The sequence below is a fragment of the Erpetoichthys calabaricus genome, chromosome 2 (assembly GCF_900747795.2).
Source record: "Erpetoichthys calabaricus chromosome 2, fErpCal1.3, whole genome shotgun sequence".
NCBI classification, from domain to species: domain Eukaryota; kingdom Metazoa; phylum Chordata; class Cladistia; order Polypteriformes; family Polypteridae; genus Erpetoichthys; species Erpetoichthys calabaricus.
In genome coordinates, this window is record NC_041395.2 from 36,393,656 (window position 1) to 36,419,012 (window position 25,357).

Consider the following 25,357-nt stretch of genomic DNA (forward strand, 5'->3'; position numbering starts at 1 on the left):
CGTTTTTCATATTCCAATAGTAAATGACAAAATGTAGGCATAAACTATATAACGTATGAAGCCTGCAGTCGATATATCAAAGAAACACTTTCACAAAAGGTACAAATAAGAGAACACGTGCGCTTTTCTTCAAAAATATAACCGCACAAAAAAAAAAGCCGCGTTAGCATGCCACATTGACACTCTTACTACAACCTCCGCGGTGGCATAATGGTATCAGCTCCTGACTGGGAGTCAGAGGGTGGCGAGTTCGATCCTGCACGGCTCCACTTTGAGAAGTGAACTGCTCTTATTCTTACAATTTTAGAATAACAACATAAATTTGATTTCAGTCTGTAACAGCCGGTGTAACTTATGATACTGGTAAAGGTTAGCTTTTTTTTTTTTTTTAATTCACTTTTCATTCTCGCAGTCGCATTCAGAATCAATCCATACAACCCCATCTGACATAAAGACGTGCTATAGGTCTGCAGTGTACCACGATGCATACTACCGCCCCCCCCCCCCCCCCAAAAGGGTTCTGACACACAAACGCTGGCGAAGCTGCCTTCTTCGTATCTCACCATCACTTGAAATCAGCAGTTCTTAGCTGCTTATCAATCCATACAACCCCATCTGACACAGCTGTTTTCACATAAATAAAAGTGCACTTTTATTCAAGACTATAACCGAAGAATAAAGAAGGCAAATTACAGTTGGTGGTTGATACAACAGCTTGCGTGGTGCAATGCTAAGAACTGCTGATTTCAAGTGACGGTGAGATACGAAGAAGGCAGCTTTGCCAGCGTTTGTATGTCAGAACCCTTTTGGGGGGGGGGGGGGGGGGCGGTAGTATGCATCATGGTACACTGCAGACCTATAGCGCGTCTTTATGTCAGATGGGGTTGTATGGATTGATTCTGAATGCGACTGCGAGAATGAAAAGTGAATTAAAAAAAAAAAAAAAAAGTTAACCTTTACCAGTATCATAAGTTACACCGGCTGTTACAGACTGAAATCAAATTTATGTTGTTATTCTAAAATTGTAAGAATAAAAGCAGTTCACTTCTCGAAGTGGAGCCATGCTGGATCGAACTCACCACCCTCTGATTCCCAGTCAGGAGCTGATACCATTACGCCACCGCGGCAGTTGCAGTAAGAGTGTCAATGTGGCATGCTAACGCAGCTTTTTGTTTTGTGCAGTTATATTTTTGAATCAAAGCGCATGTGTTCTCTTATTTGTACCTTTTGTGAAAGTGTTTCTTTGATATATCGACTTCAGGCTTCATACGTTATATAGTTTATGCCTACATTTTGTCATTTACTATTAGAATATGAAAAACGTTTCTGTTTTAAAAATGTGTTTGCACAGACTACTGAACGGAACGGAACACACATGAAATGCGTGTATTCCAAATAACACTACTGTATATTATTTCCAGTCTAAAACTCCACTTCAATCCCAGATAATCAAAACAAGGCAAGGCATGAGCTAGGAGAAGTTCATTCTAAGTCGGTGGGGGGATGGAATAGCTGGCTGCTAGTAGCTTTTGTTTATCAGCACATTTAGATGACAAAGGACTCTAGCGGAGAGGTGCAAACGGATTTAAGACGCGATTTAAGGTGGGACGGATTTACAAGTTTTTTCGTAGGCTCTGGTAATTCTAGTGTTAATGGAAAGTGATTGGACTCTGATCATTTCCAGTTGCAGAACCTGTGCCTGTTCATAGGAACAACATTTTGTCCATCAATGTTAGTCATTCTTGAGTTATGGTCTTTTGCCTCTGAGCAAGTGTTTATCTGGTGCATCCCAGAGCCATGTCTGGGGTCTCACAGGGTGATTGATCATTTTATAACATAAGGCAGAGAGGCTGGATTCCATAGTGTCAGTATGAGCCTCAGTTTAGCCATTTAGTCTGGAATGTAGGCTGGGGGAAGTGCAACTGGATTTCTGCATCCTTATTAAGAACTAAAAAGCCTAGCAAAATGGGCAATGCCCACTTTGTCCTACAAGTGACATGTTTCAGTTCATGGTTTTTTAAGCTTGATGTTGTCAACTGGTTAGATATAGTTTGGTGATCTGTAGTAGGTAAGAAAATTGTCAATAACATCCTTCTAGTTTCTCCACCTGCTCCAGAATATCTTCAAATTGCTTTTTATTCACAATGTGCCTGATCTGTGGATCAACAAAATTTTATTCATATAAACATCTCAAGTATGGAAATCCTTCACCTTCCTTGATCATCACTTTCATAAAATTTTTCATCAGTCCAAGTTTTACATGAAGAGAAGGCAAAAAAATCTTTTTTGAGTTAACAACTGGTTTATGTGCCACCATATATTTGTGGAGCTGCCACTTCTTTTTCATGTGATAACACTCTTTAGCATGAATGTTCCATTCCCTTGGTATATCTGAGCTGCTTTCCTATCAGCAGTACCACTACTTTTTAGATCACCATGGGTATATGTATAATATAATTAATATTAGTTTCATTTAAAATTGGTATTTGCAGTGAAAAAGTATGTGACAGGAAAATTTACAGGTCATTTGTGTGATAAGCAGGACAAAATCTCTAAAATCCATCCAAACATGTTCAGGAAGCAAAATTTACATTGAGCAATGTAATTAATATAATTAACAAAACAGAAACATTTCCATAGCATGCCAAGTATGTATTTGAAAAGTTCATCAAATGTTTATTTCCAGCTCTGCCAAACATGTTAATTTTTTTGAAGTTATGGAAAATCACTGTTTTCTAAACATTATTGAGAAAATCAGAAGTGCTTATACTGTATGATACACATAATAGCAGGATGTAAAATGTTCCAGTTTATGGTGAAAGCATGTACGTTTTCAACAGTGAATGCTGGATGACTGGAAGGTTTTTCAGTGACAGAAATTAGTAAAGCTTAAATGCCAGCGTAATATTCTCAAACTCACGTAATCCACTAGCGGGATGAGTGGGTGCTGGCGCTCCTCCAGCAGCAGTGGGTACAAGGCATGGATTAATCCTTAATGGGACCTTAGTCTCTCATTACGTCCACTCCAGAATACACCCAAACAGGGCCAGTTTGGAAATGCCTACTAAGCCAGTGCACACGTCTTTTGGATGTGGGAGGAAAACCAGAGTGCACATAGAGTGGGTGTGTGGTTCTGGCTCACAATTTATTAGAAATATGAGGGAGCAGTGACAATCACACAGCCATTCACCTTACCGCCTAAGCAAGCTAACCATCCAAAGTAATTCAAGTGATGAGAACATCCATCCATCCATTATCCAACCCGCTATATCCTAACTACAGGGTCATGGGGGTCTGCCGGAGCCAATCCCAGAGCGCAGGCAGGAAACAAACCCCGGGCAGGGTGCCAGCCCACCTCAGAAACAGCATTTGGGGTTCCCAGGAGGTCTCCCATCCAAGTACTGGCCGAGCCCGAGCGTGTTTAGCTTCCGAGATCAGACGCGTTCACACTGGTGTGGCCATGATGAGAACATCTTATTATAAAAAAACAAAAAAAAACTACAATGTGTGCACAAGTGTGCCAGAACTCACACAAAATGAATGCTCCGACACCTCTAAAGGAGTAGATTATTCAAATATAAAATAGGTTGAAATTCTTTTAGACACTTACATTTTACAGAAATACTATGGTAATAATAATGGTGAAAACTTTTGAGTGACTGACTAGCAGGTGCATGAAGTAGAAGCTTTTATCTTGCCTTACTAGTGGCAATCATTTAGAATCTGTATTGCTTTATTCTAGTTTTCTCATTATTTTTCTTTCTATACATAATCTTTACCCACTCTGTGTGTAAAGCTTGTTTTCATGTTATTTAAGAAGTATTAAGAACACAGAGAACTGTTAGCAAAAAACTTGAAGTAAGCAAGTCATATGAAAGGGTTTAGCAAAGGTGCAGGTGGTCAACATATATTAAAAGTGTTTAACATGCAAGTGTCTTAAGCACTAAAAGTTACAAACATTATCATATACTATTATGAATGTGTACACAGTGCATGTGCCAAAACGGAATCTCCTCTTAATTAATCATACCAATGGCAGCTGACGGGCTGAAAGTCAGTGTTACTCTCTCTGTATTCCAGTGACGTGCGGTGAGGTTCATGGCTGGTGAGGCATGGACTCCTTCACAGTCAGATTTACAAATATATGAACCCCAAAGAGTAGCTTATTCACTATTCAATTGGCAGCTTGCACATTGACTACTGGTTATGTGTCATATCTCGTCAGCATTCTTTACACACACACATACTGTAGGTAAGGTACATATCTGGCTAAGAAAGAACGTTACATTTATATCGGCGAGAGAGAGTGCATTTGCTCCTCACCCTACATGTGTTCTAAATTTGCTGTTGCAATTCCACAATTCACACTCATTCAATACAAATGAATGTACTGAGTGGTGTACAAAAAATGGATTTCAATTTTGACCTTAATTGAAATATTTAGTTTTTATTTTTTAAAAAGCTTTTTATTCTGATGGTTTAAGCAATTGTAATAGAAACTGTTCAACAAAAGGATAACAACAAAAACATATATTTTATTTAAAAACAAAATTTAGTTTTTAAATATTGGATTTTTTTTCTTAGTCTGATTCCATATTTTATAAAATTGAAAACCGTTTATGGTCTTTTGTAAATGAAGTCCATGCTCCTATCCTTCGCCACGAAAATCTCCGTCACTTTCTTGTAAAAGTCCCTCCTTATTTTCCTTTCGTTCTAAAAATCTTAATCTTCTATTTTGGCAGTTAGTTGGAACAAAAAATAAAAATAAATGAACTGCTACAGTGCACTTGACTTTCTGATATCGTTAACTTATTGGCGCCCAGAGCCTCTGCATAGAAGAACAACAGCAACGAGCACCTGTTGGGCTCACAGGCGCCCCCTTTGGTGTGGCACAGTACTCTCTGTCTCACCTTGTGCCTTTTCACTGCAGTTTTATGTCTGATCAGCAAGACTATGTCATACACATTCATTAAAAATATCAGCCAGACTGTGTAAAGTTAGGGTTTATAATAAATGTGTCTGCAAACATTATATTGGTGACATACAGGGAGACAGCAACAGGCACTCGCCAATTGCATACATCAACCCCATGTGTGAGGAAGAGCGCAGTCCGAGGTGAGGTGAGGCTCATCGCTGCCACACCTCACGTTTCTCCCCTGTAGTTGAACAGGAAATGTGCCAATTCAATTATTTTGACTATAAAAATGATCAAAATTATTGGAATCATACAGAAAACAAATTTATAGCACAGACTAGTGGAGAAATTTATTTTATGTTATCATTATTAGTTTTTTTTACTTTTTATGATGACCTACCTCCCCTGACCACACGTCCCTGCTGTATTCTAGCAATAACACGTGTGTATCATCGTTTCCACAAAGCCCTGTGCACATTATGTTTAAATCTGCTAGCAATTGAGGATGTGTTTAAAGTGGGCAGAGAGGCTTCAGTACACAAGAGTCCAATTGTTAAGGCCAGCATTAGGAGGAACATCAGCTACAAAACATGAATGATTGTAAAATTACTTTTTATATATTTAGATTCTTGAAATCATTTGGAACAAACTCAGGTTTGTAAATAAGATAATTAAGTTACACCTTTGTAAAGATTTTAAAAAGTTTTTCTCCAGAATAAAAAGGTTAGAAATCTCACAGTCTGCTGCCAGTTCTTCATTTCCTCTAATATAATATGAGCAGCCTGTGTTGATTTACGTAATCTACATGGGAAAAACATGTCATTTGTACCACATGAAAAGTTTCTGTGTCTGCCTTTTGATTATTGACTTTGCAGCAGAACATTACACGGTTCGAATAGTTTTGGGCAGCTTGCATAACTGTGCACTGCCCTGCCTATAAAGATGTTTGTGACCATGGATTTACGAGATGATTTACTGCAACTTCATGAGACGTATGCACTCATTGAAGAAATTCTTAGATCCAGTAAATTAATACTGAGTAAGACCTCCTTTTACTCTCAAAACAGCAAAACAGCCTCATTTCTTCGTGGTATGCCCTCCACAACATCCTGGAAGCATTCCTACTGAATTTCTGGTTCATGCTGAAATACTTTCATCAAACAATTTCTACAGATTTGTCTGCTGCACATTCTATCACATCCCAAAGGTGTTTTATTGGTGCCTGGGAAGGCAAGTGCACTTATTGTCATGTGCATAAAACCACTATGAGATGTCTTTTCCTTTGTGTCTTGGTGCATTGTCATGCTGGAAGTAGCCATTAGAAAATGGGTAAATTGTGGCCATGAAGGGATGCACATGGTTAGTAACAATACTCAAATAAATTGTGGCATTCAAGCGATCATTGATTGATATTAAAAGGCCCAAAGTGTGCCAAGAAAACATTCCCCACACCATTACACCATGACCAAAATCCTGGACTGTTGTCACAAGGCAGGACAACATCACGGATTGATGTTGTAGATGCCATCTGTGTGCCTCAGCAGTAATCGAGACTCATCAGACCAAGCTATGATTTTCTAGTCTTCATCTGTCCAGGTTTGGTTGGCCTGTGCTCACTGCAGCCTCAGCTTTGTGTTCTTGGCTGACATTAGTGCAATCTGATGTGGTCTTCTGCTGTTATAGCCTGTCTGCCTCAAGATTTAACAAGCTGTGTATTCTAAGAATGCTTTTCTGCTCACCACAGATGTACAGAATGGTTATCTGAATTGCCATAACATTTCTGTCAGTTCAAACCAATTTGGCCATTCTCCTCTAACCTCTCTCATCGACAAGGTGTTTCCATCCAGAGGACTGCCACTCACTGAATGTTTTTTTGTTTTCAAGCCATTCTAAGTAAACCTTTGAGTCTCTTATATGTGAAATCCCAGGAGATCAGCAGTTACAAAAATACTTCAAACCTGCCTGTCTGGCACCGACAAACATGCCACAGTCAAAATGACTCAAATCACTTTTTGTCCCAATTCTGGTGTTTGATGTGAACATTAAGTGACAGTCTTGACCCGTATAGATAGTTAGAAGATAGATAGAATTCTTTATTGTCATTATGCATACACATAATAAAATTTTTTGTTGGTAGGACTCGGCTTCAAGGCAGAATACTTAAATACACAATACACTATAAATAATAAAATAAACATAATAAGTATAAAAGACAGCAGCAATAAAACATCATCAAGTCCAGACTTTTCCTGAGGTAGAGCGCTTGCAGAGACCAGTGATCTGTGTGCGTGGGTCTGCAGGGGAGGAATATGAGTGTGTGTGTTTGATTACGAGGGAAAGTGTGTGTGCATGTCTACAGGGGAGCAGGTTAGGGGTAGATGTATGTGTGTGTATCAGCAGGGGCAGATGGACTTCACAGTTCTGGGGAAAAAGCTGTCTTTCAGTCTGTTGGTACGTGTTTTTATGTTTCTGCACTGCTTTCCCAAAGGTAGTGGTACAAACAGTCCATTTCCCGGATGGGTGAGATCTGCAGCTATACATTTGGCTCTCTTCTGCGCTCTTCCAGCATATACAGAGTCCAGGTCTAGGAGAGGACTTCCCACGATCCCCTGTGCTGTTCTCACCACCCGTGCCAAGCCCTTCCTGTCCTGTGCTGTGCAGCTGCTGTACCACACTGTCATACTGTGACAGAGAATGCTTTCTATAGCGGATCTGTAGAAGTTTGTGAGCGGCCGAGAGGAGAATCCTGCACATCTCATCTTTCTGAGGAAGAAGAGTCTTTGTTGGGCCTTCTTTACCAGGTGAGATGTGTTCAAAGACCAGGTCAGATCCGATGTGATGTGGATACCCAAGAACTTGATATTGTCCACACATATTACAGCCTCCTCATGTATGAATATGGGAGCACGTTCTGTTCTTCTGGACCTCCTATAGTCCACGATGACCTCTTTGGTCTTGCTGGTGTTCAAGATGAGGTTGTTGGCTGAGCACCATAGTGCTAGGTGTTGTATCTCCTCTCTGTAGTGAGTCTCATCATTTTCTGATATGAGACCCACCACGGTCGTATCATCCGCAAACTTCACAACCATATTTGTGGCATGGATGGCAGAGCAATCCTGTGGCGTGCCTGTGTTCAAAACCAGTGTGGCTGATGTACGATCTTCAATTCTAACCACCTGAGGCCTGTTGGTGAGAAAGTCCCTGATCCAAAGACACAACCATGTGGACAGACCCAGATTATGAAGCTTTTGTACCAGCTTGTCTGGGATTATGGTGTTAAACGCTGAACTAAAATCAATAGCATCCTAACGTAAGTGTTAGGGCACTGCAGATGAGTCAGGGCTGTGTGAAGTACTATTGAGACGGCATCCTCTGTAGAACTGTTCCTCTTGTAGGCGAACTGATGGTTGTCAAATCCAGCAGGGATGGCATCCTTGATGTACTTTAGGAGGATTCTCTCAAAGCACTTCATTATTACTGGGGTCAGAGCCACAGGGTGGTAATCATTAAGGCAGGTGACTGCTGATTTTTTAGGCACTGGCACAATAGTGGAGGATTTGAGGCGGACAGGGATCATTACAAGCTGTAGAGAAAGGTTGAAAATGTCCAGAAAGACTCCTGCAGGAAGGAATGCGTGGTGGGTTGGCTGCCTGGCTGTCTTTGTGAGACAGGTGATTGGGGGTCGCAGTTGCAGTGAGACGCAATATGGTTTGTACCTCCTGTCATAGGTGGATCAGCTACATGAACGTGTTCAGCACCATGATCAGCTGGGGACTGTTGAGCTGATGTGGGTACCTCACTTTCATTTTCAACCTACATCTCCAGATCACTTGCATCAAAGTCAGAGTCCGACAAATCAGAGTTCAATTCAGCGAATATAAGAGAAAAGTTTTTGCTTTGAGCATTCACTTTGGTATCTCTCCACATACCATTTTAGAAGCTGTTTGCTCTTCGCTAATTCTGCAAGTGCAAGGAATTGAGGTCAAATCAACAAAGCTAACTTTCCTTCTAGCAAAAGCGTATCGAAAAGCGCTGTAACAAGAAGATCACTGATCTCTATCGATTGCTAGCGAGACTGAGGCTTTCAAAATAATAATAATAACAATAACGAGATAATAATGCATTAACTTGCCCAGCCCTATTATTAATATACTGTACATATTTGCTTTTGAAACATAATTATTGTAGTAGACATGTTGTAATATTGGAAAGATGACACATTTTTTGGTGTCTATATACAAAATCTATTATCAAACCCGCTCAATCCAGTTCAGGGTCATGGGAGCCAGACCTTACCCCAATATTAATATGTTGTTCAATACATATTGCAGTTGCTGTAGAACAATCCGGTCCAGTTCTGGGCGCTAAAATTGAAAATTGTACTTGGGAGGAGCTCTTGTGACCTGTGCCATCATGGTAGCCATGATATTAAAGACACTCTGCAATTTCCAAACTTTATTTGCTAAAGAAGAGATCTTGGGGGTGGCATGGTGGTAGTGCTGCTGTCTCACAGTATGGAGTCTGTGGTTCATGTTCTGGGTCTATACTTCACAGTGATTGAATGTTCTGTCTTTGTCTGTGTGGGTTTCCTCCAGGTGCTTTGGTTTCCACCCATAGTCCAGAGACATGCAAGTTAGGTGAACCCGTGTGTGTTCACCCTGTGATGGACTGGCACCTTGTCCAGGGAGTTGTTCCTGCCATGTATCTTTTGCTTCTTGGGATAGGCTCCAGCCTCCTCGTGACCCTGCTAAGGATTTGGGAGGCCTAGAAAATGGCATGGTATTGTACAGCATTTGTATGTATAACAGTTAAACTGCCCCAATATCCCATCCATATACATCCATCCATCCATCCATTTTCCAACCCGCTGAATCCGAACACAGGGTCATGGGGGTCTGCTGGAGCCAATCCCAGCCAACACAGGGCACAAGGCAGGAACCAATCCTGGACAGGGTGCCAACCCACCGCAGGACACACACAAACAAACCCACACACCAAGCACACACTAGGGCCAATTAAGAATCGCCAATCCACCTAACCTGCATGTCTTTGGACTGTGGGAGGAAACCGGAGCACCCGGAGGAAACCCACACAGACACAGGGAGAACATGCAAACTCCACGCAGGGTGGACCCGGGAAGCAAACCCGGGTCTCCTAACTGTGAGGCAGCAGCGCTACCCACTGCGCCACCATGCCGTCCCCATCCATATACATGTACTTCTTAATGGTTCTAAGTTTATTCTGCAAATACATGTCTCGGTAGTTTGTTTAAGATTCCCACAACTCTTTGCATAAAGAAATGCTTCTTGGCTTCTGTTCTAAATGTCCTTCATTGGGACATCTCTCTCCAGCATTGAGGAACTGTAAAGCAAATGTTGACAAAATATAGCCAGCAACATTATCAGAAACCACACTCACCTCAACAATGAACTGTCCGGCCTTCTGCCCTCTGGCAAGCAGTACCTCCAGGAGAACTGCAGAACTGCCAGATGTCATGAAACCTTCATCCCACAGGTCATTGGACTCTTAAATAAAGATCAGCCCCTTAATACAATACAATATATTATTTGTCTTTGCAGTACTACCTCTGTTATTGTCTGTTAAGTTAAATTTACGTGATTGATTATGTTGTGTAGAGTGTTTGTATTTAAGTATGTATGTATGTATGTTAGAGATTCTCTGTTGTTTATTCCTTTATATTCTTATATATTATTATTCTTGACTATTTTTTATTGGCTATTCTTGCACATAATTGGGTCCACTGCTGTGTGTGGTTTCAAATGACAAATAAAGTTAACAGTACACCCTGAACCCTTGAACCTTGAAGTCACTGGCATTCTCTCTTACAAGGGTGGTCTCAAAATATCTCTGGATATTGGCATTCACACAAGAATATCAAAGATAGTAAAGATAGTAATTCTTAAAGGTGCAAAAAAGGTGTGGGTTTAGCAAGGGTGGTTTATTTTTATTGTTATTTTTTAACAATGTAGAGTGCTACATACTGTATGTCTTAATTATTTATTGTAATTATTGTTTTGCAGAGTGTACTACAATTGTAAAGACTCCTCTGACACTATCAATGTGAAGCTGAAGAACAGCAGAGCTAAACAAAAGCACAAAGGATCTGAGTACGTATGTTACTCTGTCTTTGTTTCAGATTGCAGTTTTCATTAGACATACTGTATGCCACATTCTTTACAGGTTCACTAATTTTTCACTGCCAGTGCTATGCATAGATGAATTGCTGGTGACTGTGCTGTAAGGTTTTCTTCCTGGTTTGTACTGAAAATAACTCCTTTCTTGCAAAGTTTCTTTCACAAATTTTCTACATAATGAAGTAAAAAAAAAAATCACTAAACTTTGGTAAACGATTGATCCAGTAGTGAGGAAAAACAAAACGCTACACTTTGATAAAAACATTGATCCAGAAGTGAAGTTAAAAAAAAACTCTAAACTTTGATAAAAAGATTGATCCAGTTCCTTGAGTCTCTTACAACAGTATTCCTAGTATAAACATCAGGTTATGTATGTGACAATATTGCAACATTTTGAATGCTTTACCTAGCTGTTTTCTGCTTTTGTTTACACATGAGCCAACCTGGGGAATTTCCAGGAACTCTACTACTTCTCAACCTAAGAAATTGCCAAGTCAGTTTTCTAAAGATACTTGAAGTTTGCTTAAATGTGCACTCAACCCAAAAGTTTTCCTGTAAATTTTTCAGATAACTTAAGTTGCTATTAAGTGCACGTAACTTCTAAATCTTTGGTAAAACTCAAAGTCTAATGGCATGGACAGATGGATGCAGGACGGATTTTGAAGGTAGGGTGTCGCTGAGCTTGAACCGTTGTTCAGGCTCCCCAGGTGTTTTGAGGGAACCAAAGAAAAACTAGTATGTAATGACAAAGCTTAGGCACCGCCTAAACTTGAATAGGCACTACACAAGAACAGTAAGTTGTATGTCAGTATGTAATAAGTGTTTGGATAGCAGCAAAACCCACAAACACAGCATCTTAAATTATACGTGATATATACAGTACACAAATATATAAATAAATAGTCATACATGAACGGCAGAGGGTCGCCTTCCAGACTCACCTTAGGTATGTACTACCACCCTGGGATCAGAGGTTGTGTTGCTACTTAACAGTCTTGTCACCTTCTTCCTTCACAGTGCCAAGAAACCAACGTTGAGGGCAACAGGGAAGCTCCACACTTCCATATAAAAGGGAGACATTCTCTGGAAGGTGGTGTCTTATTTGAATCTGAGAGTCCGACTGTCTGGAATAACTCCAGACCTATTGAACCAGAGAATGCCACTAGAGGACAATAAAAGGCCATTGCCTGTGTTGTCTTGATATTACCATCATGTGTCTTTTTTTTTAATTAAAAGGTTGGTGCCTCAACTATTTCGGGACTCACTCTGCCTTATCGCTCACCACCCTACAATATATTTATACATACAGAGCAAGGTTATTATAATTAACAGAAACTAAAATCAAAGCTGGAACTATTATTAAAAAAACATTTTCGTAAACTGAAATAAAATAATTAACAAAACCAAAATGGAAAACTAAAACTAAATGAAATTATTAAAGTAGCTGGAAAAACTAACTGAAATAAAATAATAATTTACTAAAATATTTTTAGATTTCATTTTTGAATGAATACTCTTGCCGTTAGTCTTTAACCCTTGTAACTTTAACTCTGAAACAGAAAGTCATCCACCACAAGCCACCTGCATCTATTCATCCAGTGAATGGCGGCTGGTGACGGAGGGCGACTGTTCACACAGCATTTGTGGTGACAGAGCAAGCATGTAAAGTATGTGAAATAAAAAGCGATTTACTGTGCCGCCTTTCCTTGTTCTTGTATATCAAAATGTAATTCAAACGCCTGAATGTCGGAATGTGCTGGTCAAAAAAACCTTTACTATATGGACAGACAAATCAGGAGTGAGTAAAGTTTCAGTTTATCTCTTAGGTGTCTACGTTTTGTTGACAATAATTCACCTGCCACTTTGCACAGGAGAAATCCTTTTTGAAAATAAAACAACATAGATAGAGAGACTGACTAGGTCATCATACAAGATCAGCATATTGTTGCTAACAAATCACTTTTACTTTATAAAAGCCATTTAACAATGAAGCGATACAAACTTTGTAAAATTCCTAGGTTGGCAATGTCTCTACTGAACTATAGGTAGGTAGGTGAAAAGAGTTTTTGCCAACTAGTGAAAAACTAAACATACTAATGTGTTTTTGTATTCATTCTATATTTATTAATTTATCTTTTTTAGTTTATATTCACAGCTCAAAATACCTGATATTGTGAAAATAATCCAGTAGCAGAATTATATTTTAAAATATCTGTCCCCCTTTTTTCAATTTTTTTCTCTCTCTCTCAAAATAGATAGCTTAAATATCATATTGGTTTTGTTCTTAACATTAGCCATATCATACATATTGCATATTAGGGAATTTCCCTTCCTTGCATCCAAACCTGCTGGGGTAGGCTCCAGGCTTTAAACAGGTTTAGATAATGTACAGTAATCCCTCGCTATATCGCGCTTCGCCTTTCGCGGCTTCACTCCATCGCGGATTTTATATGTAAGCATATTTAAATATATATCGCGGATTTTTTGCTGGTTCGCGGATTTCTGCGGACAATGGGTCTTTTAATTTCTGGTACCTGCTTCCTCAGTTGGTTTGCCCAGTTGATTTCATACAAGGGACGCTATTGGCAGATGGCTGAGAAGCTACCCAGCTTACTTTTCTCTTTATCTTGCGCTGACTTTCTCTGATCCTGACGTAGGGGGATTGAGCAGGGGGGCTGTTCGCACACCTAGACGATACGGACGCTCGTCTAAAAATGCTGAAAGATTATCTTCACGTTGCTATCTTTTGTGCAGCTGCTTCCTGAAACGACATGCTGCACGGTGCTTCACATACTTAAAAGTTCGAAGGGCACGTATTGATTTTTGATTGAAAAACAAACTCTGTTTCTCTCTATCTCTCTCTCTCTCTCTCTCTCTCTCTTTGTCTGCTCCTGACGGAGTGGGTGTGAGCTGCTGCCTTCAACAGCTTTGTGCCGCGGTGCTTCGCATAGTTAAAAGCCAAACAGCCCTATTGATTTGTTTGCTTTTCTCTCTATCTACTGCTCCTGACACGCACTCCTTTGAAGAGGAAGATATGTTTGCATTCTTTTAATTGTGAGACGGAACTGTCATCTCTGTCTTGTCATGGAGCACAGTTTAAACTTTTGAAAAAGAGACAAATGTTTGTTTGCAGTGTTTGAATAACGTTCCTGTCTCTCTACAACCTCCTGTGTTTCTGCGCAAATCTGTGACCCAAGCATGACAATATAAAAATAACCATATAAACATATGGTTTCTACTTTGCGGATTTTCTTATTTCACGGGTGGCTCTGGTACGCAACCCCCGCGATGGAGGAGGGATTACTGTATATGTTGTTCATAATCTGAGATGCTGTCTCTGTTGTTTTGTGGCTGTCCGTACTCATATTACCTGATCTTACTCTGCTCATTAAGGCATTACTGTTCTTTTGGTTGGCTTTTCAAGTCTCATTGCCCCTAACCTTCACACTATATGCTTGTTTTTCTTTGTTTCCCTCAATACAGCTAGGTAGGGTCTGCACACTGATTCAAGCCTAAGAGCCCTGTTCTTCCTAAGCCCCCATGATTTTCATGATCACACCTGTCAGAACACAGTAGAATCTGTTTTCTGATTTTTGATATCTTTTCAGGCCTGCAGGTGGCAAAATTCTGTCTATAAATTGTATGTGCCTAAGATGGAATCAGAGATGAATATGGCAGGTAGAAAATAACAAATCTCAGTATAAGAGATTTTTAATGCAATATTGAAGGCATTCATTTTAAGCACATTGGTTTAGAGCAGGATATGCTGTGTATTGCAGACATTTAGAGTAAAAAAACGCTAAAACCTTAAAATTCACCTAAATTTCATTACAAATTTGCCCATTCTGGGCAATTAAAGGAAAAGATAAAAAGTGCCAACAGACAGCACACATTTGTTCAGCACAAATGACAAAGAAAAATGCTTAAAAAATTATAAATTTATGTAAAATTGTTCATATTCAGTATCGGATTTTGATTACTTTATGCTTGTTTTTATTAGACAAAACAAAACCAGATAGTAAACCATGTTGAGTAGTAAGCTTCCACTAACATTAAACTTCTATTATATCCAAATTCATTAACACTAGAATTACCAGACCCTACCAAAAACTTGTAAATCCGGCCCACCTTAAATCCCTTCGCACCTCTCTGTCAGCATCTTTTGTCCTGTAAATGTGCCGATAAAGACAAACAGCAAGCAGCCTGCTATTCCATCCCCCCACCGCACACAGAACGTACACAAAGTTCTCCCAGCTCGTGCCTTGATTATCTGGGAGTGAAGTGCTGGAGTTTTAAAGTGGAAATAATAGATCGTTATTTGGAACACATTAATTTCACGTGTGTTCTGTTTCTACAATACTCTGTGTAAACACATTGTTTAAACAGAAACGGTTTCCATATTTTAGTAATAAATGACAAAATGTAGGCATAAACAATATGTGAAGCCTGAAGTCCAAAGATCAAATACACACTTTCACAAAAGGTTCAAGGATGATACAACAGCTTCTGTGGTTTAGCGGTAAGAGTTGCTGACTTGTACTCAAGAGTCCCTGGTTCAATCCTGACTGCCTCTTATATTTACCATTTTCAGTAGTGAGTTGCTCTTATTGTTAATATTATACAGTACACACATACATTTGGTTTGTGTCTGTAAGAGCCACTGTAAATTTATAGTACTTGTAAAAGTTAGCGTTTTTTTTTTTCACTTTTATTCTCTCAGTCATGATTGCGATACATACTACCGCGCACCCCCCCATTTTATCTTTGATCAAGAAAACGGCTCAGGTGTACTATCATTTGCCTGACACTATTCAGTGTAACAGTTCGTCTCAACAATTCTTTCTATGATGTCATCATCAAGAAATAACAAGTAAGTGGATCTTGGCTTTCACAAAACCTTCCACAACAGGTTCAAAGATGATACAACAGCTTCCGTGGTATGGCGGTAAGAGTTGCTGACTTGTAGAGAGATAGATAGATAGATAGATACTTTATTAATCCCAATGGGAAATTCACATTCTTCAGCAGCAGCATACTGATACAATAAATAATATTAAATTAAAGAATGATAATAATACAGGTGAAAAAAAACAGACAATAACTATGTATAAACTCAAGAGTTCTCAGTTTGATTGTGACTTCCTCCTATATTTACCATTTTCAGTAGTGAGCTGCTCTTATTGTTAATATTATACAATAAACACATACATTAGGTTTGTGTTTGTAACAGCTGCTGTAAATTTATAGCACTTGTAAATGTTAGCGTTTTTTTTTTCACTTTTATTCTCTCAGTCACGATCATGATGCAACACCCACCCCCTGCCCCAGATCTGACGAGGTTACTTTTTATCAGAAACTTGGAATAACTGTACATGTGAGTGGTGTTTTGAGACAATTTAACTGGACATTCTCTGATTTGGATGGATAAAAGCTGACACGCAAACGCTGGTGAATCTGCCTTCCTTCTTCATATCTCACCATCACTTGATTTTTTTCATTCAGTTTTATTGAGTGTTCCAGCTCACGCTGAATTAGTATGCACCTCATGATCCATGATGTCAAAGCCGCACTGACAAAAGAAAACAGAGACATAGGTATATATGATATTTGGAATTATTCATTTTATGATCTGTATAGTACATTTCGGAAAACATTGTGCCACGGATGCAACATTATTCATATTCATTCGCATAACATCTTCCGGTTGTAATTGACTGCATGTTTTTTTTTTCCCCTGATCATTTCTGATAATCTTACATAATCAGAAATCATGCCCTTGATGTTGCATCCAAATTTCCAGTGAAATTAAAAACATAGATGTAAATGCCGCCACTAATTTCTGTCAATAATTCAAATGTAAAAAAACTCTGTCTCATAAAGTGCCTCTTCTCCCCCTTGTACATCAAAAGGCCTGTGCACATTACTGATTAGGATGTCACTACAATCTGCTGGAAAGGTTGTGAAGCAGGGAATTTCAAAGCCATTACCCATTGTAAAGTCAGCCTGAGATGATGGAGATGACCTTGGCCTAAGAACGGGTAAAGTTGGTTCAGCTCCGTGCTTAAGCCAAGCTTTGCAGAGTTGATTTTGCAGGACTGAGTCTGGCTCCAGAGAAAACTTTGTGTACTGCTAATAAGCCAGCTTTCAATTCCCTGATTCAGTACTTTTGAGCTGCTGCATGTGTCTACCCAAGTGCACTGCAAGTCACAATCAGCCATCTTGGACCACATATAACTAGATAGGATACCAGGGTATCTAAGTGGTCTGCTAAACAATGAGTCTGATGGACTGAATGGTCTCCACAGATATGTTTCAGTCTTTATGTTATTTTGAAGCAGCACGCAACCAATTGTACCATTTTGTAATGTGCAATTTGTAGATTGGGATGAAAGTGTCATTCCATAGAAAAATGTTACTGCTCAAAGGTTGATCTTTGATGGCTCATGAAATTCTCATTTATGTTTCATTTAAGAATCAACAGATGTTTCTCCTAAAATTCACTAGTAGAAATAACTTTAGACAAAAAGGAGACATGAGGTAAAAGAAGTCAAAATTGAGAATTTGATTTGAAAAGCATTGGAAAATCTGAGCCCATTGTGTGACTTTGCTGAACTCTCTGCTGAAACTCGAGAGACACTTTTGAAACCCCCGGAGTATTTTGTCTCAGGAGAAACATTTGAGTAGCATTAGACATAAGAAAATGTCACTATTTTATTTTTTTCTAAAACAAATATTAAGGGGATCTCTTTTTTCATTTTTCATCCCTATGGGATGGAACTACTGTAAATAAGTAAAAAAAAAAGAAATGTAATGCAACCCTACATTGAATTGCAGCTGTCTTGTTCAATGATTATTTCTGCCTTACTTATTTGAATGAATAAAACATTGTTTAGTTTATTAAATTGAATAATAATTATTGAATGATCAGTTGATTTTGATATAGCATAGTATTGTGTGGTGGCACAGTGGGTAGCACTGCTGCCTTGCAGTTAGGAGACCCGGGTTTGCTTCCCGGGTCCTCCCTGCGTGGAGTTTGCATGTTCTCCCTGTGTCTGCGTGGGTTTTCTCCGGGTACTCCGGTTTCCTCCCACAGTCCAAAGACATGCAGGTTAGGTGCATTGGCGATTCTAAATTGTCCCTAGTGTGTGCTTGGTGTGTATGTGCACACCCTGCGGTGGGCTGGCACCCTGCCCGGGGTTTGTTTCCTACCTTGCGCCCTGTGTTGGCTGGGATTGGCTCCAGCAGACCCCCATGACCCAGTAGTTAGGATATAGCGGTTTGGATAATGGATGGATGGATAGTATTGTGTTGAGTTAATTTTTTTTTGTTTTTTTTTATTACAAGGAACACTGCATTTGGAGCAAGTCATGAACTATTCCTGTCTTCTAAATTTTACGGATACCCAGAGATCCATTGGAATTTCGTTTTTGGCTTTCGCCTTCCTTCTTGGATTTCCAGGGAACCTATTTGTGGTGTGGACTGTTTTATTCCAGCTACGGAAACGATCTGTGACATCAATCCTTGTTCTTAATTTGGCAGCCGCGGATGCGGTAGTTCTGCTGACTGCTCCTTTCTTTATTCATTTCCTGGCAGTCTGTACTTGGGAGTTTGGAGATGCATGGTGCAAGACTCTTCATTACATGTGCTGTGTCAACATGTATGCCAGTGTTTACCTCATTGCCTTCATGAGTTTGGATCGCCTTATGGGAATAGCCAAACCCTTCCTATCGCAGAAGGTGAGAACAAAGTCAAAAGTATCAAAGGTGATTTTTCCTCTGTGGGTTGCGGCTTTTCTTTTTTCACTGCCAATGGTGTTTTATCGGAAAGTATTTGACGTGAATGGAGCATTCATTTGCAAGCCTTCTCATTCACATTATAAGGAGGAGATTTTTCAATACCTGTTTGAAACTCTTTTATGCTTTATAATTCCTTTCAGCATTATGGTAGGAAGTTACATTCATATAAGCCGTAAGCTCAAGAATGGAAGATTTAGAATACGATCCCGGAAGAGAGTCAATAGACTAATTTTGTTGATTGTTATTTCTTTTGCCATATGTTGGATGCCTTATAATATGATCAACATTGTTCAGGTGACTGGACATCTGGTTAATAAACCACTTAGTGACACACTTTTAACAGCTTCCAAAAACCTGCGTCCTGTCGTGACTGCCTTTGCCTTCATTAGCAGCAGCATTAACCCAATTCTTTATACATTTGCTGGAAGTGCCTTCATCAGGACTTCAGGGATGAAGTTTATTGCCAGACTCCTTGAGGGCAATACTGAGCTAACTAGTGTAAGGAAACCTACCAAGCCAAATGAGGATAAAAACAAAAAAGCAACAAACGGGGGCTCTGTAGTCCTTCATCAAATGCAAAACGGTGAGACGAGAAATGTTACCATAGAATCACCTGAAAAAAAGTGAAGATTATTGCTGCCATTAAGTTTGTATGAAACAAATTATGAAAAGAATATCACGTGCAAAAAGACCAGTTTCAGTAAATAAATGACTTCTTTCATCAACACACTTATTGTCATATAAAGAAAATTTGTGACTGTGATGCATTCTTATGCACAACAAATGGTTTTCCTAAATATGAGAGGTGTTGTCATACATAATCCACTGTAATTTAAAAAGACAGAAAATAGTGGTTGAGGCTTTCAACCTCAGCAATAATGAAAGCATTTCCGAAGTGGTTTAATTGTAAATCATGTATTTATTGACAGAAAATGAAGTTGAGGTATTTTTATGTTCTAGTCCATAAATGGTTTCCTCACAGCTCTGGAGCCATGTGTTTAAATGCCGTCCAGGTCAGATTATACATCTTCTTGAGTTTCTATGTCTGTTCTCTGGGCCTTCTTTTTAAGTTACATTGTAGTTTTCTGACTGTAAAGGTATGTGTGACCTACCTAGGATTAGCAGTGCTCACCGTTATCTACCCAGCCATTTTTACAACTTCCACTTGTATTATACTCAGTTATAAAAATGAATTAATTATGGAGTGAAGCTATAACGTTGTGGAGACTGAGGATTACAGTGCACACTGAGATAATAAGCTATCACTGATTCAAATTACTGTATGTCTGCATTATTGAAAATTTTGTTTTGTGTTTTACTTGCATAATATTTTGTTTTAATGGCTGCTTTTTTCTTATTAGAATAGAACACATGGTATTTAATTATCCATCCATCCATTATCCAACACTCTATATCCTAACTACAGGGTCACGGGAGTCTGCTGGAGCCAATCCCAGCCAACACAGGGCGCAAGGCAGGAAACAAACCCCGGGCAGGGCACCAGCCCACCGCAGATATTATACTTTTAAATGTGTTTTATAAGAATATTACAAAACAGCTTAGCAGACAACAAGAGTAAACTAGCCATCCACCCATTTTCTGAAGCTGGATAAAGGAAAGAAGTGCAAACTCTGCACAGTCAGAGTCAAGGCCAAAACCTAATACTCCAGTCACTTTCTTTCAGACTATTCAGAGTTCCGAGTTGTGACGTTTCACCTTCCCATTTCAAGGCGTTCTCATTGGTTCACGTGGGTCAAATTATTTGGAGAAATGTAAAATTAGTATTGACTTGTTACTTGGTTTGCAAAAAAAAAAGATATACAGGAATTGGAAAATAAACAGCAAAATAAACATATTAAATGCGTATCACTTCGCTGTAATGCAATTAGATAAAGAAAGGCATTTCTGGCTGACCAGGTTATATTTTATCTACTAACTAAATAAAACGATAATGTAGGTGTCCAATCTCTCTAAGCAATGTGATCCTCTCTAAGCAATCTGATTGGTCAGTTTGGCTTTGGTGTGATTGGTCAGTTTGACTTTGGAGACACAACGAAAGAGGAGTAAAGGCATATGAGTCACACAGGGAGAGTTGCCTTCAAAGATGGAAAATATAAAACCAGACAGGAGACGAGCAACTAATGAAAGAGTATGAGAAGCAGGCTTTACGGGAGCGTGCTCAACAGAGTGAGCACCGGTGAATAAGGAGGACAGGCACTGAAGGTGCACATAGGGCAAGAGATAACAAATATTTTTTAATTATTCTATTACCTCTCTGCGACAGGTACCATGGCTAGTTTTATATAATTGAATTAAAAGAAAGGTCAGCGTTACATCAAAACTTGGAGAATTTAGGTAGCTTTGTTTTCTAGGAATTTTTCGACTTGTAGCTTCAAGTTCTTAATATGTTTACATGGAACTACTCGGGAACTCTTACTTACTGACTGTCCAAGAGCACATGAACGTAGCATAAGACCTGGTGCTTTGTGGTTATATTGCCAGGCAGTTGCTCCACCATGTGGACTAGCTGTGGACAGTTAGATTGTCGAACTTTGCAAAGTGAAAATGAAAAGCATTATTGCTGAAACAATGTGCCCAGCCTTGGAGCATATTAAATGCAACTTTTGGATTGTTATACTGAAAATGAAGGCACAAAACAAATGTTTTGAAATTATTGCTGCATTGTTGGCAACTGTAGTCCAAAATAAGAAGAAAGCCTTATTCATGTTAAGCAATTCTGCACGAAATTTTCTATCAATTTGCACATTTTGATGGTGTCATGGAGAACTTATTAAAACACCATTGTTTGACCCGCACTTGAATGTAAACCTTAGATGGTTAGGTGACAGTAACCACCAAGAACTACAGAGAGTCATGCATCACTTGGTCTTGTTAAATATTTTAATTGCAGCTGGACCAGTTATTAAGAAGCACCTGACACATGTCTAAGGTTACCATCATGTGGCCAAGCTGAAGACTGAGCAGAGTCTTATGAAATCAGTGCACACCTTTGCCCACCTCACCCCTCAATCAGAGCCATCCCTAATGCTGGCGTTACAAATCTGACTTGACAGCTTCACTTACTTGCATGACTCTAACATGAAAGAGATCCTGGATTGTGAGACCAGGGCCCCCACTCGGACCTCACTACTTCTAGACTGTTCTATTCTGTGTGGAGCAATATTCACAGTGTTGGAAAATGGTGTGTCTTGGTCAAGCATATACATAAGAATTACAATTACATCGGATACAGTAAGTCTGAATTGAACTGATTAGATGAAATTACATTTCATGTCAAAGAGATTTTAGACTTTACAAAGAGATAATTCCATTGGCCATCTGCATGTGGTCACTTATACCAATTAACATACAATATTATGAGTTTATTATGTGAATAGACGATAAGATGAATATTAAGGAAACAAAAAAGATTAAGTGACACCCTGTATATCTAACTAATTACCAGTTTAGTTATTGATGTTTAGAGTATGATAAGCAGAAACAGAACAACTGAAGATGACCGGTTTGAGTAAGTAAAAGTATTCAGCAGCTAATACTGTTTATTGCCGGTTGACAGTTATTGAAATCCACAGTATGACATTGATGAGGCAATTCTATTCTTAGGATTTGATGCTAACACAAAGTTGTGATTCATAACAATTTTTAAATCAGCTTTATAACATTACTGGTGTTGTCTCCTGTAATGGTGAGTTCAGAACCATTCTCTGTGTATCATCCTCCACCATCTTGCACCATGAGGCCCCCTATGACACCCCTGCTGCATATGTATGCTTTTCACAGTTCATGCCACATTTTATGCCTTAAACGTATGTGAAGTTTTTAACAGCAGGGCCAATAGCAGGACCGTGTCTTCTACATTGGAATTTCTTCCTTGATTTGTAAATGTGAACAATGAATGGTGGTGAAATCATGTGCAATCTTTACACTGTCCTTTCAGACTCATGGGTAAGAGGCATGGCAAGAACATGCTGAGGTGAAACAGTTGATCTTGTTCTTAGAAGCTGTCTCCAATTACATCAAAGTAATTTCCAAGTGCACATAGAAATAGACTCCATCCAGTTTCTACTTGGGTAGTATCTGGGGCATTTTACCTACAGGTCCAGAACAACTCAACAAGCTCCTGCTGAGCTCGCCATGGAAGGCATGTCAATATATTTCAGATAGTGCTTTTCACTGAATTCATGCTCAAAAGTTGATTCCATGACCCACACCTGAAGCCAGGCCTGGAGACAACTGGAGAGTTTTTGGTCATTTGCAAACATGTAAGGCAAGGTTAGGCCCATCCTGAAGAGATAATATGGAGCCAACATTTGGACACAACAACAGCAGTGAAATCTGCGTGTGGAATGGATCTGATATGTAACCCTCGATAAGAACTTTTATAATAAAGTGAAATTCAGTATAGACCAGGCATCATATTACAAATGCACGTTGATTTTGTTTTGCATGTGAAGATATCTCTGCTCAAGCTGCTGCCCCCGCGACCCGACCTCGGATAAGTGGAAGAGGATGGATGGATATTTTAAAATATTTTTTAAATAATCAGTTATGGATTTATTGTTTTCTTTTAAAAATACTAAATGTTATAAAGAATCATTTTTTTATATTTTATAATAAACATGGTCAACGTCAAATGTCTTGTGTGTATATATGATTTTTTTTAAACTTTAAACATCCACCTATCCATTAATCAAACCAGTGCAGTCATTTTGGGTTCTAAAAGTGCTGGATCAAAAGCAGGCACCAGTCCATCTCAGGGCTTACCAGTTAACTTAACCTGCATGTCATTAAGATGTGAGACAAATACCAAAGTACCCAGAGTCAAATCCACAGGCGCAAGGAGAACATGAAAGCTGAACAAAGATTGTGAACACCACTGGTGAGAAACAAAAGTTATATAACACCAATAAAAAGTTTTCACATTTTATTATTATACCACATTGAATTGGTTTGTTATGTTCTCCCCATATCTGCATAGGTGCTCCAGTTTCCTCCCACAGTCCAAAGACATGCAAGTTAGGTGGATTTGCAATGCAAAATTAGTTTTTGTCTGTGTGTGTGTGTCTGTGTGTCTTTGTGTGTTTCTGGTGACCTGTCCAGTGGTTTTTCCTGCCTTGTGTCCTATGCGTGCTGGGACAGGCCCTGGCTTCCACATGACCCTACATAGGATATAGAAGATTTGGGAGATAGAAGTATGGCTGGACAACACTGAGTCATGAATTGATTTAATCTGTATTTTTTGACACTGGTCAACAGATAAAGACTCTTTAATGTCAAAATGAAAACAGATCTCTGCAATGTGGTCTAAGTTAATTCCAAATTTAAAACACAAAATAATTCATCTAATAAGTCTGAGGTGAGACACAAAAATAACCGGACTGGGCTTGGGGCTTTCCTGGAAAAACCGTCTGGAGGTCGGCTGGACGTGAATCAAAGAACTATATCCCCTTTTACACTCCCTCTCAAACTGACAACCGGCTAGGTATATCCTGTGAATAGCCCAGTCAGTATTTGCACAAGAATCGTTACACGAGTTGCCGCTATAATGTTGGGTGAAAAAATCGAACAGTGAATCAACATCAAATTTCTCACGAAATTGAACATAATGGCCACAGAAACTTATGAAATGATAAAAACAGTGTACTGTGATAACAGTTTGTCTCACACACAAGTTTTTGAGTGGCACAAATGTTTCAAGGAAGGACAAAAAAATATGGAAGATGTTCAACGGCCAGGTCGCCCACGATCATCTCGGACAGATGAAAACATCAAAATGGTGAATCAGATTGTTCGAAGTTATCATACTGCTTTTTCCGTAAGGCAGTTTTTAACTGACAAAAACAGTCCTGTCCTCGATCATCCTCCCTATTTGTCCGATTTAGCTCCCTGTGATTTTTACTTGTTCCCAAAAATCAAAAGTGATCTGAAGGGAACACATTTTTCTTCAATGGATGAAGTGAAGACAGAAATTGCAAGCCTGTTGAAACGCCTCAAGCAAGAAGGCTTCCAGCACTGTTTCAATCAATAGCAGATACTTATGGAGCGGTATAGAGATCGGGAGGGGGAGTATATACAAGGTGACAATGTTTAGAATGCTGTAATTCATCAATAAATGTATATTTTTTATCAATCCGATTATTTTTGTGTCTCACCTCGTATTCACCCTGTTCAACTTAGTAGATGCACATTTGTCAGCCATGACAGTCCTGAGTCTAAGTGCACTGGTCTCTCTTTAAAAGCTCAGCCACCCCATTCTCCTTTGCAAAACTGTTCAAGCTCTGTCAGGTGACATGGGGATCGAGAGTGAGAAGCTTTTGTCATGTCCAGCCACAAATTCTCAGATGGATTGAGATCTGAACTCTGTCTTGGCCAATGCAGGATATTAACATTTTTGTATTTATACTTGGGGTAATTTTCTGGCTGAAAACACAAATCTCCTTGAAAGGCATATATTTGTTGCAGACTGCATC

The 25,357-nt window shown here is 39.2% G+C and overlaps 1 protein-coding gene across 1 annotated transcript in view; it reads left to right on the forward strand.

The window, feature by feature from the left end:
* Positions 1 to 19,818, forward strand: part of LOC114645759 (leukotriene B4 receptor 1-like) — a 29,198-nt gene extending 9,380 nt beyond the window's left edge. The window contains exons 2-3 of the mRNA XM_051923166.1: positions 10,957 to 11,043; positions 18,415 to 19,818. Of these exons, the coding sequence (XP_051779126.1) occupies positions 18,438 to 19,493 (1,056 nt within the window). The 5' untranslated portion in view covers positions 10,957 to 11,043; positions 18,415 to 18,437 and the 3' untranslated portion in view covers positions 19,494 to 19,818. The remainder of the gene's footprint in view (positions 1 to 10,956; positions 11,044 to 18,414) is intronic.
* Positions 19,819 to 25,357: the final 5,539 nt, after the last annotated feature.